The sequence below is a fragment of the Crotalus tigris genome, unplaced genomic scaffold, assembly GCF_016545835.1.
Source record: "Crotalus tigris isolate CLP2741 ecotype Arizona unplaced genomic scaffold, ASM1654583v1 scf7180000019478.12717781048:2074007, whole genome shotgun sequence".
NCBI classification, from domain to species: Eukaryota; Metazoa; Chordata; class Lepidosauria; order Squamata; family Viperidae; genus Crotalus; species Crotalus tigris.
Genome location: NW_024097560.1, coordinates 1,092,364 through 1,106,440, shown reverse-complemented (window position 1 = coordinate 1,106,440; position 14,077 = coordinate 1,092,364). Strand labels below are relative to the sequence as shown.

Below are 14,077 nucleotides of genomic sequence, written 5' to 3'. Positions count from 1 at the left end.
TGCTCTTAAGAGCAGCCCCCTCCTTGACTGACAGCCTAAATTCCTCCCTGGGCCCCAAAGCAGCCCACGTGGCCGGAGTTCCCCCAACGGGCTTGGTTTTCTCCTGAGGGAAGCCTCAACTCCTTTCAGAGGCTGCGTTTCAGTGGTTAACCACCGTTTGTTCCTCAGGCACCAACACAGGTGGCGATGGGGCGCTCGCAAGCTGCCTTAGCCGGTGCCCTTCTGTCTCCCCCTGCAAAGCGGCCGTCTTAACCAAGCATTTCCTCACCTTTGCCTTCCAGGTGCCTTGGACGGCAACTCCCATGCTGGCTGGGAATGATTGGTCTGGTTCTCCAACTCAGCACCTCCTCGGTAAAGCTCGCAAAGGAGGTCGTTAAGGTAATCCTTCCACCATAGGCTCAAGCCAGCCAGCCAGTTCAAGACTCTGGGACTGTGTGGCCACCAAGGGAAACGTGGTTCATCTGAAGCTAGGTGGTTTTTCCATGGTTTGGACCAGGGGTGTCCAACCTTGGCTATTTTAAGGTTGGTGGACTTCAACTCCCAGAATTCCCCAGCCAGAAACCTCATCCCACACCTAATTTGAAAGGAGTTGCGTGTTTTGTTTTGGGTGGTCTTCTGTGGGTTCAGATTAGTAGAGGGGAAGAGATACAGCTTTTCCATTCGCTCTCACAAACAGTCCCTGACCCACAAGCTGTCTCTTTGTGGGGCATTCAAAGTGGTTGTGAGTTTCCGTTCCCCATCAGTAGATGGAGCTGCTGTTTTACTCTCTAGTGGAAACTGCAGGACCGCCGAGTTACACTGGAGTAGCCCCAGATCGAGAATTTGGTAGCAGCTCTTCAGACTCTCAGATTTTATTAAAAGGCATCTGCTTCATGAGAGCTGCAGTTCCCTGTGCTGGTTGCCTGGAGGGGCTAGCTTAAAGCAGGATTTAAATTGGGGTGGGGAAACCCCTCCCCTAGACACGCCTTTGGAGCTTACTCTTCTAGAGGAAAGTACCGTAATTAAAAGGGGGGGGGGACGGGAAGCCTCTTTCCTGGCTAATTCTGTCAAAATAATTGGAGTGTCTTGAGCAAGAAGCCTGGAGCTGCTGGGACCTAGACCAGCTGGAAAAGGGGTCCCTTTCCCCCCCCCCCATATCTTCTGTTTTATTTCTTTTTGCATCCCTGCTCTGGTTTTGGTTCTCTCTCTCCCTCCCTTATCTCCAGCCTTCCAATTTTATCTTTTTCCTTCTTTCCTCTCCTCTTTCCCTCTTGGCAACAGACCAGCTGCTGGACCATTCAGCCCAGCCTGCTCTGCCTCCCACCAACCGCTGCTGGCAACCGGGGCGGGACCAACGAGGTGGAGCGAAGAGGAAGGTGGGCAGGCAGGCAGCCGGATGGCCAGTCGGCTAGCTGCCTGCCCACGGCTGGTCCCTTCGCTGCTGCCTGCAGCTCCGGGGCTGGCCAGCATGGGCTCCTTTGCTGCTGGGGCTGCTGTTCAGGAGTTCCTGCAGCCCCAGGATTTGGACAGGGCTCAGGTGAGTCAAAGAAGAACCCGTAGAGATGCTCTAGCAGATAGGTTTCCTTCCCTCCCTCCCTCCCTTTCTTAGCAGATAGATTTTCTTCCTTTCTGGGAGTTGAAGTACACACATCGCAGACCGCCTGAGGTTGAGAAACACGGGGGTAGAGACTTCACAGAATCCTGAGGTCAATTTCCTTACTTTGTATAGTACCCCAGCTTGCTATAAGTTGGCTGCAGTCTTTCCTGAGAAGAGATGGTCAGTTCCAGGTCTGGGGTGCAAAGAATACTAGGGTCACAGGTTGGGTAAAAGATGGGCAGTATAGAAAGATGCTGAATAAAAGAATAAAAAGAGATGGAAAATACTTTCTCATGCTCCAAAGAGCTCTTGCTGAGCAGAGGGAAAGAAAGATGCATAGAGGGGACTAAGGCCTGCCCATGGCAACTTCAAGTGTGGGCTGCATCCATCCAGAGGATCTCAGGTAAACAACCTGCAACCTGCCTTGTTTGCAAGGATATGCCTTATCTAATTTCGCTCTTTTCCCCACCTAGTTTTTCGCCATCATCCACTGGATCCAAGCTGTCGTGGCTACTTTGAGGTATTTCGTGCAGCCTTCTCTCTTAAGGCATCCTGGGACTAAAAGAGAATCTCCCAGGAGATCAGCCAGGAAATAACCTGGTTGGGGGTTTTAGGAGGGTTTACCAGGTATATGTCTCCCTTTTCTGGGATTGCTAAATGCCATGGATTTATATGGTTTATTTGCTTTTGTTGGTCCTTCTTGTCTTTATTTCCAGTCATTCTTGGACTAAATTGACTTTGCATTTGTTACAATAAAATGTGTATGTTGTGTTTATTAAGCGGGAATTTGCTGGGCTCATATGAGCTCTAAAAACATATCAAAGCTAGCAACTTTTAAGTCCGCCAATCTGCCCCTTCTTTCCACAGCATCATGGGGTCGAGTTCAATTATCGGCTACACCATATTCCAGAACACCGCCAGATCCCCCGAGGTAAGGCAAATTCTTTTGCTGATGAAAGGCCTAAGCAAGATGGTGCCTTCTGAACTAAGCGGGGAGGAGCAGTGAGCTTCATAAGGAATGTTTGCAGTGTTCAAAAGCCTTTCCACTTTGTTACTAAACAAATATTAACATTAGAAGCTGGGTGGCTGAACCATAATCTACTTTAATTTCACCAAACATCTACAGTTGCCCTACAGCCCAGCTAGCATAATCACTAATTTGCAGCACCAAATAAATCTATCATCTCAGTATTTTTGAATCCTGACAACTTTAGGATAGCAAAGTAGCAGTTTTATTGATTCCCTGTCACTCTCTTCTACTAATACACACTTTGAACTGAGACAGTATATTTGGATATGAGACAGCTGAGGAAGAAATGCCATTCTAGAGTTGACAGCATGTGGTCAATTCTCTTTGCCGTGAGAAAGAGAAACTCAAGACGGTCAGCTCATCGTTTCCATCCATCCTTAGAGCTCCAATTTTTGTCCGAATGCAAGGCTACGGCTCACCAGAGTGACTGTTGCTTTCATCCTTCCACAGGTGCGGCCTCTTGTCTACCTGAGCCTCTCTGATCTCTTTCTGGGGTTGTGCTGGCTCACGGGGGCCCTTCTGTATAGCAGAGGAACATCCCACCCAGCTGGAGAAGGCAACACTTGCTACAACTTGCAAGCCACCGGACAGGTGAAACCTAAGTTGATCTCCGGCTCCTTGGTGGGGTGGAAAGTGTGTAATTTGGAAGTGGGCTCCAAAGGGGGTCTCTGTGCGATACGGTGTGGGCTGGTGGGCTAGCCGCATAGGGAAGAGGCAATCCAGTTGCTTCCAATTGCTCAGTCTTTGTGCTGGATGAGCTTGGGTTGGGGTTGACGTGCCATGTTGACAGGGTAAAAGCTTTAGAGAAGCTAACGTTAAAGGCATCGAGAACATACAGTAGCAGAGAGGCAGAATTTTCTCTGGAAGTTTCTCGATAACTTTCCTGAGTTGGAATAAGACTCCAGAATTCTCAGCCAGCATACCTAAGGTCTGGAAATTCTGGGGTTTGCAGCCCAAACAGAACGGGAGCCTATTAGAGAAAGTTGTGTGTTTCCCTTTTAATTTCACTATTGGGATATATAAAAATCCTGTATTATTAGTAACCTTTTTTTCTTTGCTTTGTTATGACAATGCCAGCTTCTTACAAAGCTACCAACTCTTTTTTGTATCCCTCTCCTCACGGTTGTGCATTTTTCTTTGCTCGTGAGGCACGTTTGGGCCCAGGATTATCCTCTGGAGGCCAGGTTACCATTTAATGGTCCTGTTCTTAGAAAGGCAATTCCAAACCACTACGAATCTTGTTTATTTAGTGCTGTTTGGTTGCTTTTCCTCCTTCTGTTTGTTAAATGGCTTTATAATCTGTCCCGTAATCTACCCATAATGTTGATTATTGTGCCAATTAGCAGTGTAATAAACAGCAAAGTTCCTCTCGATTATTGATCCCTTTGAATATTTACCTTTGGCTGCCTCTCAAGGAAAGTTGGTGTTTGCCTGTTTCACAACATGTGTGTCTTGGCAGGTGTATTGGAGAACTTGAAAAAGCCCAGCCAGCTCTCAAGATACAAAATCCATTTGCAAACATTAATGATCAGGCAATGAGGCAGTCATTTGGGTTAGCAAAGACCTGCTTAACCCCTAAATCTACTGGACAGATCAGAGCAGCAAAAAGATTTAACTCAGTTTGATCGACCTCACTCTCTTCCAATATGTTTTGTGTGCTATCTGGGGACACAAACCACAAAACAAGGTTGGGGAAGATAAAGTATACTATTGTGATGTTTTTATGGGGTATTTTAAGCATACTTATTTATAAAATGTCCCAGTATTATTGCAGATAACGTTTGCTTTCCTGGATTAGATTGTGTTTCATCAATCTTGTAGAATATGATTTATGTAACAAACTAACCTTGATAGAACAAACAAATCCAACATTTTCCACATTTAGTGGATGAAAAACAGAGTGGAAACTGGAAGGGGGGGGCTGCAATGATGTCTTAGGACTTTGTTCATTCTGGGATCCTTTTAAGCACAGAAAAACTACATATGCATTGGGATAGCTTTCCTGAATTAGGCTTCCTTTAAAAAACAAAATAATACCAGCAACTGTCTTCCACGGGAGAATGAATGTGCAAAAGTTGTGATTTTGTTTTGTTATTTTGGACCGCTATTTCACGTTCCATCAGCCCTGCCAGGAAACTACATCTTTCTGTTTCTGTGAGTCTTCCCATCTAAAATGGAAAAACCAACTTCATGTATGCCTTTAGTGGGGGGGGGGGGATTGGCTCCTTCTGGAACTGTTTATCCTTGGTGACAAAGTCAGAAAATCACAGCCCTACATACAAATTGTGTGCAAATATATAAAAGGACAGAACCACACCCAGAAGTGGAGGCACATCCTAAATTGCTCTCTTTGTACAGTGATAGTTGCTGTTTTTGGATTTTAATTCAGTGACAAAATCAAAGCTGCAAAAGGTTACTTTCAACAGCGGAAATATAGAGGAGGTTGGAGAGTAAGCTGGGGGGGGGGTACAGGCACAGGGGCCACCCCCGGCCATCCCATCCTTACCTTCTCCCCCTTCAACCAACAGCCGTGTTCAGTTCTCAAATTATTCCAGATTTCCAAAGGCAAATTCGGAGGACCAACAGCCTTTGTTCTTGTTTGTTTTGCTTCTCCAGATCTTCTATGTTGCCTCTTTTCTATACACAATTAATTACACCTGGCAGCTTTACATGGATTTGAAAGAGAAATACAACCAGCACTTACACGGCCAGAGGCCGCAGGTAAATGGCACTTTCGTGGTAACTTGAGTATCTCTAAGCCGGCTCCTGTCTCTGCTTAAAAACCCAAGCATGGTTTGGACCCCAAGTGCCTTGCAAATGAAGCCAAAATATATTTATATGCTGTCTGAAGAACAGCAAGATATCCAGATGGGTTGAATTACAAACCTGGTTGCACTTTTGCATACTTAGAAATATAATTGAGGGACAGATAGCCATAACAGGTAGCCAGAGGCACCGTGCTATAATTGTCTTTAGAAAATCATTGCCTTGGCCTCTGAGTGAGAGCTAAAGGCCATGGACCATTGAACAGGGCAGAACTTGGGGTTTTCCACCTGTGAGCCTCACAGCCATATGTTGGTGGTTCAATCTGGAAAATAAGGACTCAGGGACCTAGTTAACCCCCCCCCCTCGGTTCAAGTTCTGTTGCTCCCCAATAAACACTTAAAATCCCGTGGGTCACAGGGGACGTGAATTAGGTGGATGTCGGGTATTTCTCACCCAACCTGTGTTTTCCAGCTCAATAGATAGCTATTGAGCATCTTTTCAGCATGGGCTTTATTGCTGAGTTTGGAAAGTCCGAAGGCTAGGGTAGAAGAACACGGCTGACTCCAGAAGATGGAAGAAGATCTTAACAAGGTTTAAGAAAGGAAGATGCCTGGTAGAGTGAGAATAAGAGGAGCACAAAAGCATGTTTGTGATGGTGGGAAGGAAGGGCTTGAGATCTGCTCACCTTGTACCTGTGGACGTCACAGCGTGTGCTGGAGGCCAAACTCCAACAATTAGGCTGAGCCAGGCAGAAGCCAACAAGGGCAGGACCAAAGCTGACTGAATTGCATGGAAGTCCAAGCAATTGAATCCAGTTGAAATGATGACTTTGGTGTGGAGGCCTTTGAGATTTGGAGGGCCTTGGATTTACTCCAGAGAAGGCCACACCCTTCCTGCTTCCACTTTGGCTCCTACCTGAACAGGATCAGCAGGTTTTGCGGGTTGCACAAGGCCTTTGTCAATGTCTGCTTGATCAAGAGGACAGCAGAACCAAGGAAAAATGTATGAGTCCTAGACAGAATGGACTCTCAATCACTTTTTAAAAATCCTTTCAAAAACATTTTGAAATCTCATCTTCAGTGGAAACCTATTCAAGCACCACAGACCTTCTCAACCGTCAGGGCCAGCCTCTAGGCAGAGCCTCAAAGAAAGAGCTTGCCACACCCTTTGAAAACCCTGGCTGATGGCTGATGTTTATTTGGAATAATGCTTGTTCCAGGAAGCCCTTATGAATTTGAAGAGAAAGCGTGGCGGGGGGGGGGGCAGATGTGTTAGTCTAGTCTACATTGCCACCCACTTCATCAGAAGGACAGAACTCTTTGTAGACTAGCACATCCTGTCCCCAGACAATCCTTGTGAGGTCACTTCAACCATCTAGTCAATTCCAGCATTATTTCAAAACTCCACCCTTTAAGGCAGGGGTGTCAAACTGCAGCCAGATGCGTCATACCGAAACCGTGCCCACCCCATTGCTGGCAATGGGAAAAAAGTCGCAGTACGTCACGACACATCACGTGACGTTGCGAGTTTGACAACCCTGCTTTAAGGGCTTGAAGAAATAAGATTAGAATATGCTGTTTGCAGGAAAGAAGGATATTTCTCCCTCTGTGTGTGGATGCATGCGCACATGCCAGTGAAATAAATTATACATCAATATGTGCAGGACATACCAGGTAGAGAATTAAACCTTGATTGGTCCAACCCTGGTTCACCTTCAAGTTTTTAAAATTCATTGTTGTAAGCACAGTTTCATTTGAAACTAACACACCAACAATCCCCCATGCTTAAATGCTAAATTTTTAAGAGTTCCCCTCCTCCCCAAACAATTTCATGGAAGTATCTGCACACATTTTATTTCCCTTTTCCCGCATCCGCTTTTTTTAAAAAAAGATCCATTCCAAGTTGTAACTCCTGAATCTTCAGCACAAACTTCAAATTGTGGAGCTAAGTCCTGGTGTCTCCTCTTTCCTCCTTTCGTAGATGTTGAGCTATTCAAACCACCTGGGCCGAATAGCCATCATTTCCTCTAGGTAAGATTAATCTCCCCGATGCCGCTCGATTCGGAGGAATTGGGGTCGGCAGGGAGGGAGGGGAGGCAGTGGAGCTTGCTACCTCACTTGGAGAAACCGGGGTGAGCTCCCCAGTTTGATAGGGCCAGACCCTTGCTGTTTGGGCCAGGGATTGCAGCTCCCTGGAAGGTGAGCCGGACTCTTCTCTGGGGGTTCTTGACCTTTCTTTTCCCTTCCAGTCTCATCCCGGTCCTCCTGATGGTGCCCGTTTTGGGACTCGGCAACTACTTTCAGTGTTCTCAGAACTTCACCTCAGAAGATGGGTAGGACAACCTGAATACAGTACCCTTTGCCGAGCATGGAAAGCCAGGGCTGAGCTGAGCTGAGAGTTTGTCCTACGGTGGCCAGGAGCTCCCAGACGCCTCTTAGCGGAACCAGCCTTTCATTTCAGAAGAGGTTTGGACACAGCCTGACCCTTCAGTGACGCACCTCACCTCCCAGGCTCACTCTTTTGTTTCCCTTTGGCCCACAGGTGCCTCCTGTTGCACATGGGAAACGTGCTCAGCACCAGCTCTCAGCAGGTCACCTGCACCGCGTTGTGTTTGTACAGCACTGGAGTTTTCCTGGTCTCGTTTGTAGTCAGCTTCCTTGCAATTCTGGTAAGAAGCACCCCAAGGGGTGCATCTCCTCCTCTTGCTGAAAGCCCTTCAGCACTTAAGGAAGGGGGAGCTCAGGAGAGGCGTGCCTGCTTTCACTTGAGAAGCCCACAGATCATACTTCTTTTTTCCAACCCTGATGCTTAACCTTTGCTGTCTTCCAGCTGCTGCTGCATTCCTTGTAAGTTCAAGCAAACAGTTTCATAACACTTTAATGCATCACACTCTGACCACATGTGGAACTGAGTTTCCACACCCCGGAGTCTGTCTTCTTGAATAAATCTGAGCTTCCTTTTGTTCCCTAATGGTAAACAGATGAACTTCAAAATAAGCACAGATCCTCTGGAGGGAAAATGCAAGGCAAAACAATAGAAACACTTGAATTGCTGGCCAGGCACCTCTTAGATTGGCTGGTTGCTGATGTTAGTTATGCAAGGACTTTGGGATCAATTAGAGCTAGAGAGGCTGTCAGTGGCCTGATTCACGCAAGCCATTATAATACACGACTTAGTTTTGGCTTAAAGCGATGTGGAAACTAACTCCGCTGGTTTGGAAGCCATGGTTTAGGCTTTGTTATCTTGTGCAAGCTCAGTCAGGTGTACTTTAACCAAAAAAACCATGGTTAAGTTACCCATGGCCTGGAGGAATGAATAAACCTAGATTTAGTTCCTCCCAAGGGTTCAAAGTGAAGCAGGAATCCCATCTCAGCTTCCTCCCTTCCACACTCTCCTTCAAGCACGAGCTCATTGCTCAGGCCTTGTTTCGACCTTGCTCCTTCTTTAGAGCTTGCTCATCCAAGCCAGGACCTTGTATAAGCGGTTTGTGAACTCGATGGGTTACGTCGGTGATCAGCAGTGGGCGATGCTGAAGGTGGTCGAGCAAGCCGTGATTCTGTACCCCGTGGTATTTTTCTGCTGCTGGGGGCCAGGTAAGGAAAGACCAAGGAACGTTGCTTCCTGGGAAAGAGACAGCTCTCCACCTGTCTGTTTGGAAGTGGGTTCCTCCAGATAGCCACTTATTGGAGGCCAGGACCCATCAAAAGTGAATTATTAAAAAAAATAATATATGCAGAGATGTAGCTGCTAGTCATACCATCCGTGCTATATTTATTGTTACTGATCTTCTCCTGTTTCTTCCACCTACAGCCTTTATCCTTGCTATAGTCAAGCTGGCACGTATGGACAACGCCAGTGTTTACATGGCCCTTTATATTCTAGAGGTAAGCATCTCTTCAGCCGCGCACATCCACGGGGCACCTTCTCTTCGTGTGCAGAACTCATTGCTCAGTGCTGGTTGGGTGACTAACTTTTAGTGGGAATTTTGGTCTCTTTGTTGCTTCTTCCTGATAGCCCCAGACAACTCCTGATTGCAGCCCCCTCACTTGAGCATCTTCCCTTCTCCACTCAGGCCCTGACCGCATCTTCCCAGGGGTTCCTGAACTGTGTGGTTTACGGCTGGACTCAGCACATGTTGCACTGTGTGAAACGCAAGGCTTGCCGTGATGTCAACACCCAGACGCCCCTCCTGCGTTCCCAGAAGAGGTTCTATGCCAGCACACTCCCAGCCCGTATCCAGACAGTGGCTGAGCCCTCCTCTCCTTCAACAATGACGGTGTTATGAATGGGAAACGGACCATTTGGTCTCGCCTTCCACCCCTGTCGTGCCAAGAGGCTCTTTTCTCAGCAATGCCAGCTAGACTTTTTAGATCCTGCACAGAGGGAGTTGAACCCATGGCTCTGAAGCTAGCTCATTCACAGCCTCTCTGAGAAAATATGGCTGTCAAAACGAGTCAGTGGCAGATGGGTGAACTTAAAGAGAGAGCTTGGAAGAACTTTGAGAGCATTAAAGTGCAATTGGGCAAGAAGAAACCGAAAGACTCTTTAAATTTAAATAATCACTATTTATTTGAGGGAAATGAAAATTGGATAGGGTGGACTGACTTTTTAGATTGTATCCTATTTTCCCCACGAGACAGTTTTCCCAGGATTTCCCAAAGAACAGGATACAGCATCACTGAGATCTGGAATGGCTGCAGTGTGGTGTGACCACCCTGGAAATTATCTTTTTATTTCAGTGCTGCTGGTGGAATATTTTACAGCTTCCTGCCAAACAGTAAAACGTAAAAGCAAGCGTATGGATAGATTTCTGTTCCTTTAGATTCCAGGATTGCTAAAAAGCACACTTCCCTTATCTTACTACTGTTTTAACACCTACAAAAGATTCTACACAGAAATAATGTCCCCTGTCGATCACAACTGACACCAATGTCATGGCTTCCAAAAATCCCCCCACCCTAAAACCCCCGTCAAAACTGAAAAAGCTCAGCTGCACAATTTTATTTTCCTTTTTCAAGGTGTCCCAGGAATCCTTTTCAATCCACCCTAAGATCCCTTCACCCTCAATGCAGAGATGACTACGCTGAATAGATGATCTTAGCCAGCATGATTAGCGGCACCTGAGGAATGGGAATTTTGCTGGAGCCCGTCTTATTCCTTTCCTAACCAAGAACAGACAATCTGTTCTTCACAAAACTCTGGAATCGTAGGGAATAAATTCCTGCCTCCTGCACTTCCTGACATTCTGAGACGTTTAAGAAGAGACATTGTTTAGCTGGCAAATTCACAAGTTTGAATTTTAATCCTTGCCCTCACCCCCTTTCCCTTTCCCAATAGTGGAGAGTATGGCATTCGATTTGATGTTTTGCAGCGACCCAGACTATCTTAGCACAGCCATTCAGTTTTTGCTCTCAGTGCTCTTTTCCATCTTGGAAAGTTCTGAGTATTATTTGAACAATGACCCACTGCTGACTTTATGATTATTAGATGTTGCAAGAAATTACAGAAGATAGTTTTTGGAGCGAATTTCCGTGGGCCTTCTAGGGAGCCCCAACTGGCAGCCTTACCTGGGTGTCTGTTTTTGGGGGGTGATTCAGTGCTTTCTTCGTGGAAGTTTTCCACCACCTGAAAACCGGTCCCAGGAGTTCCCGCACTTTCGGAAGGACCACAAGAATAGCAGCGATAATTAACATGGAAAAAGGAATAACAGTTCCCAGAACGTACTTGGCCAAGGAGTTGCCCCAGGAGACCACAGGAAACCCCCCATCAATGCTCCCTCCAGCACCCCAATGATTGCAGTTCGGAGGGGCCCATCCACTGTTACAGTGGCATTTGTGAAGGTTGTTGCAAACACCTCTGCTTTGGCAGGTTTTCCGTGGGTCGCAGCTCAAATTAAGTAGGGCTTTGGAGGTGCAGGTGCGATTGATGCACACTTTGTATGGGTCACACACGATGCCATTAGGAACAGTCCCAATGTCCTGGTGATGGATTTCGCCAGGATGCGAAACGCTCCAGCAGAGCGTTCCCCGCACTAAATTCTTATGGACCACCATATCGTTCAGGTCAGGCACAGATTTCACATTTACACAGTGTATTCTCCCACACATACTGTCCTTGGGATGGCATTTCAAATATTCCTTCCTGGAAGGATCATTGCCACAGTTGCCATAGGGAGTTCCGAGGGTGTTCAGACCGAGGTAGCAACTCTCCGGAGCCGTTTTAGATTGTCCTTTAAAGATTCTGTGGCACAAGAAATCGTGATTCCAGCACCTCTTTTTGTAACAGTAAGAAGAATATTTGCCACAGGGTGTTCCGTCCTGCACATACAAGTCCTTGGGGCACTGTGCAGATTTACCATTGCAGTATTCAGGGAGATCACATTCGCTGACTTTAGCCCGGCAGACTTCTCCTTTGGGAACAAACATACATTTTCGGCAACACTGTCCTGCCCCACAAAAGACATTTTTCTTCAAACGACAATCAGAACTGCAGCAAGGATCATGTGTGCACGTGGCTGCTCCCCCACAATCACACTCTTCGTCCATATCCAGAACCCCGTTCCCACAATGCTGAAATCTGGAATGTATCTTAGGAACATTTAGCAAGCAATCCAAGAGGCCCTGTTGGTGAAGTTCTAAGAAATTCAGAATGCTGCAGTTACTGAACCGGTTAACAGAGGCGTGGTACGTGTGCATAATGCAGCTTTCAGACGTGCCACAGACACACTGGGAGCCGTCGTGATCCAATCCAATATGAGAGGCCAACTCATGAGAAAATCCCCTTGCGAAGCGGGCCGACTCGTTCTGGAAGTAGACTTGGACTCCTGCTGAAAAAGGGGGCTCACAAATAGCAGAGTGATAGGACTTTCCGAAGACATTTTTAAAAGTCTGTTGAAGGAACAAGAAGGCTGTGTCATACACTGTCCTGTTGACCATGCTGGTTATTCTCCACTTATTGAATCTTTGAAGAACATCTGTGATATCTGTAGAAATATCTATTAAGTTCTTTTCAGTCCAGATCTCAAGTCCAACTAGAACAATGTTTGTCTTGAGAGCCTCAAAGGTGGCATCTGCAATGTTCACCAGATCCAACACTACAGTTTGCACTCTGCTAACATTATTTGCTTCTTGGGCAAATACGTTTTTGTCCACTACAATATACAGTTCAATATATTTGGGGAAATCTTCATACTGGAGATAATTGTACATCGCTCTGGTTTGTCTGTTCTGCAGATTTTTTGCCTGGTGCTTTGTTCTTCCCATTCCCATTTTGTACGATGAGAAAATAGGCTGTGATTCTTCGGAGGGGTAGAGAAGGTGTTGAAAGGCAGGGGAATTCTGCAGAGGCTCAATACCGTACACTCTTGCCCCAATTTTCAACAAACCAGTGAGACCAAGGCAGGTCCTAAGAACCGCAAGTGAATCAACAATACCTTCAATGTAACCTTGATAGTAGCATTCAGTTGGCATGTTGGGATGGCTCTCAACGCGTTCCCCCTTCGAATTATATGTGAAGATTGGGAAGTTTTTAGCTAGCAAATGATTTGAGGGTTTGAGCCGGATGATGTAATTCCTTGCTGCTGCCTTGATGATGTAAGATATTTCATCCTTCTTTGTCTTCACTCCTTGGGCTGCTAACCGTTTTGGGATTATCACCTCATAGGAGGGATACGCTGGAGGAAGCAATGAGCTGCAATGGACGGTGGAAAGGGTAAAGACCACCAACACAATGCAGGTTGCCAATGGGAGGAAAAAACAGCACCCAAGACATCTACCTGCACTTCTCATGATTCAGTTGTATTGTGTTTCACACATGCTTAGCTTGGAGCTGAGATTGATGTGGACGTTCAATGGAAAAAAGTCAAGGGTTTGTTTGTTTTCTGTGAGTCTGTTAATTTTGTGAGAGCTTACTTCAGTTCATCGATGCCCCAAAAAACAATGGCTGTTACCATCACTTGCTTGAGCCATCAAGATTCTTTAGGTAAGTCCGCTTTCTGGCTCTGTGGCCATCTTTATTTAACGAAGAGAGCTAAAACAGAGAGGACACCAGGAAAAGAGGGGACATCTCAAGAGCTTTGGACCCTTCCTCTTCTCAGTTGTTCTGGATGAACCTTGTGAAGGGCACAATAGCCAAGACGCAAGCCAGGGATGAACTCACCACCGATCAACCACCATTTCCCTCCTACGGGTCTTCTCCATTGGAAGATTCCAGAGGGCAACTGTTTCTCCAGCCTCTTTAAATGTGAACATTCCATTTAACCTCCTCCAACAAGAGGCTTCCCAGTGTTACTGAACAGCTAATTTCAGCACTGAATCATGGAGCAGCTATCCCTGGATTTTCTCTTTTTATTTAAAATTGGATAGTATGCTTGTTATTTTTCTAATTTCCAGTTCTGTCTTTAAGGATCTAGTCAACCCCTTCTAGCTATTTCATGGCCTTATGAGATGAAATAATCAGAGGGGCTGGTTCATTGTTATTCATGTGGCTCAGGAAATCTATTTCATACCTTCCATAATTGGCACAGAATTTACACTGAAAGACAGGCGCCACCGGGCGAGAGAATCCACTGCACTCACCCGGGAAGAAATAGCTACCATGTCCAGTCTTTTGACTTAGAGTAGACCAAGGAGCCAGCCAACATAGCTCAAAGGGGAGAAATTTTATGCAGACAAGCAATGCAAAATCAATTTGAGCTTGCAATTTGA

General features: G+C 46.2%; 2 protein-coding genes across 4 annotated transcripts; one reads left to right on the top strand and one right to left on the bottom strand.

The window, feature by feature from the left end:
• Positions 1–239: 239 nt before the first annotated feature.
• Positions 240–10,166, top strand: TMEM116 (transmembrane protein 116). Of its 3 annotated transcripts, XM_039362497.1 has the most exons (12): positions 241–378; positions 1,261–1,516; positions 2,050–2,096; positions 2,444–2,507; positions 3,057–3,197; positions 5,223–5,327; positions 7,353–7,402; positions 7,621–7,704; positions 7,914–8,040; positions 8,821–8,965; positions 9,183–9,256; positions 9,445–10,166. In XM_039362497.1, exons 2-12 carry the CDS (start codon positions 1,376–1,378, stop codon positions 9,655–9,657), a joined length of 1,191 nt encoding a protein of 396 aa, XP_039218431.1. In that variant the 5' UTR covers positions 241–378; positions 1,261–1,375; the 3' UTR covers positions 9,658–10,166. The 3 variants fall into 3 exon arrangements, with proteins under 3 accessions (XP_039218433.1, XP_039218431.1, XP_039218432.1); XM_039362499.1 differs by lacking the exon at positions 5,223–5,327 and having other exon boundaries at positions 240–378; XM_039362498.1 differs by lacking the exon at positions 1,261–1,516 and having other exon boundaries at positions 286–378.
• Positions 10,167–10,308: 142 nt separating this feature from the next.
• Positions 10,309–14,045, bottom strand: LOC120316666 (disintegrin and metalloproteinase domain-containing protein 21-like). Its single transcript, XM_039362485.1, has one exon. The coding sequence runs from the start codon at positions 13,157–13,159 to the stop codon at positions 10,913–10,915; it is 2,247 nt and encodes a 748-aa protein (XP_039218419.1). The 5' UTR covers positions 13,160–14,045; the 3' UTR covers positions 10,309–10,912.
• Between the last annotated feature and the right edge of the window lie 32 nt (positions 14,046–14,077).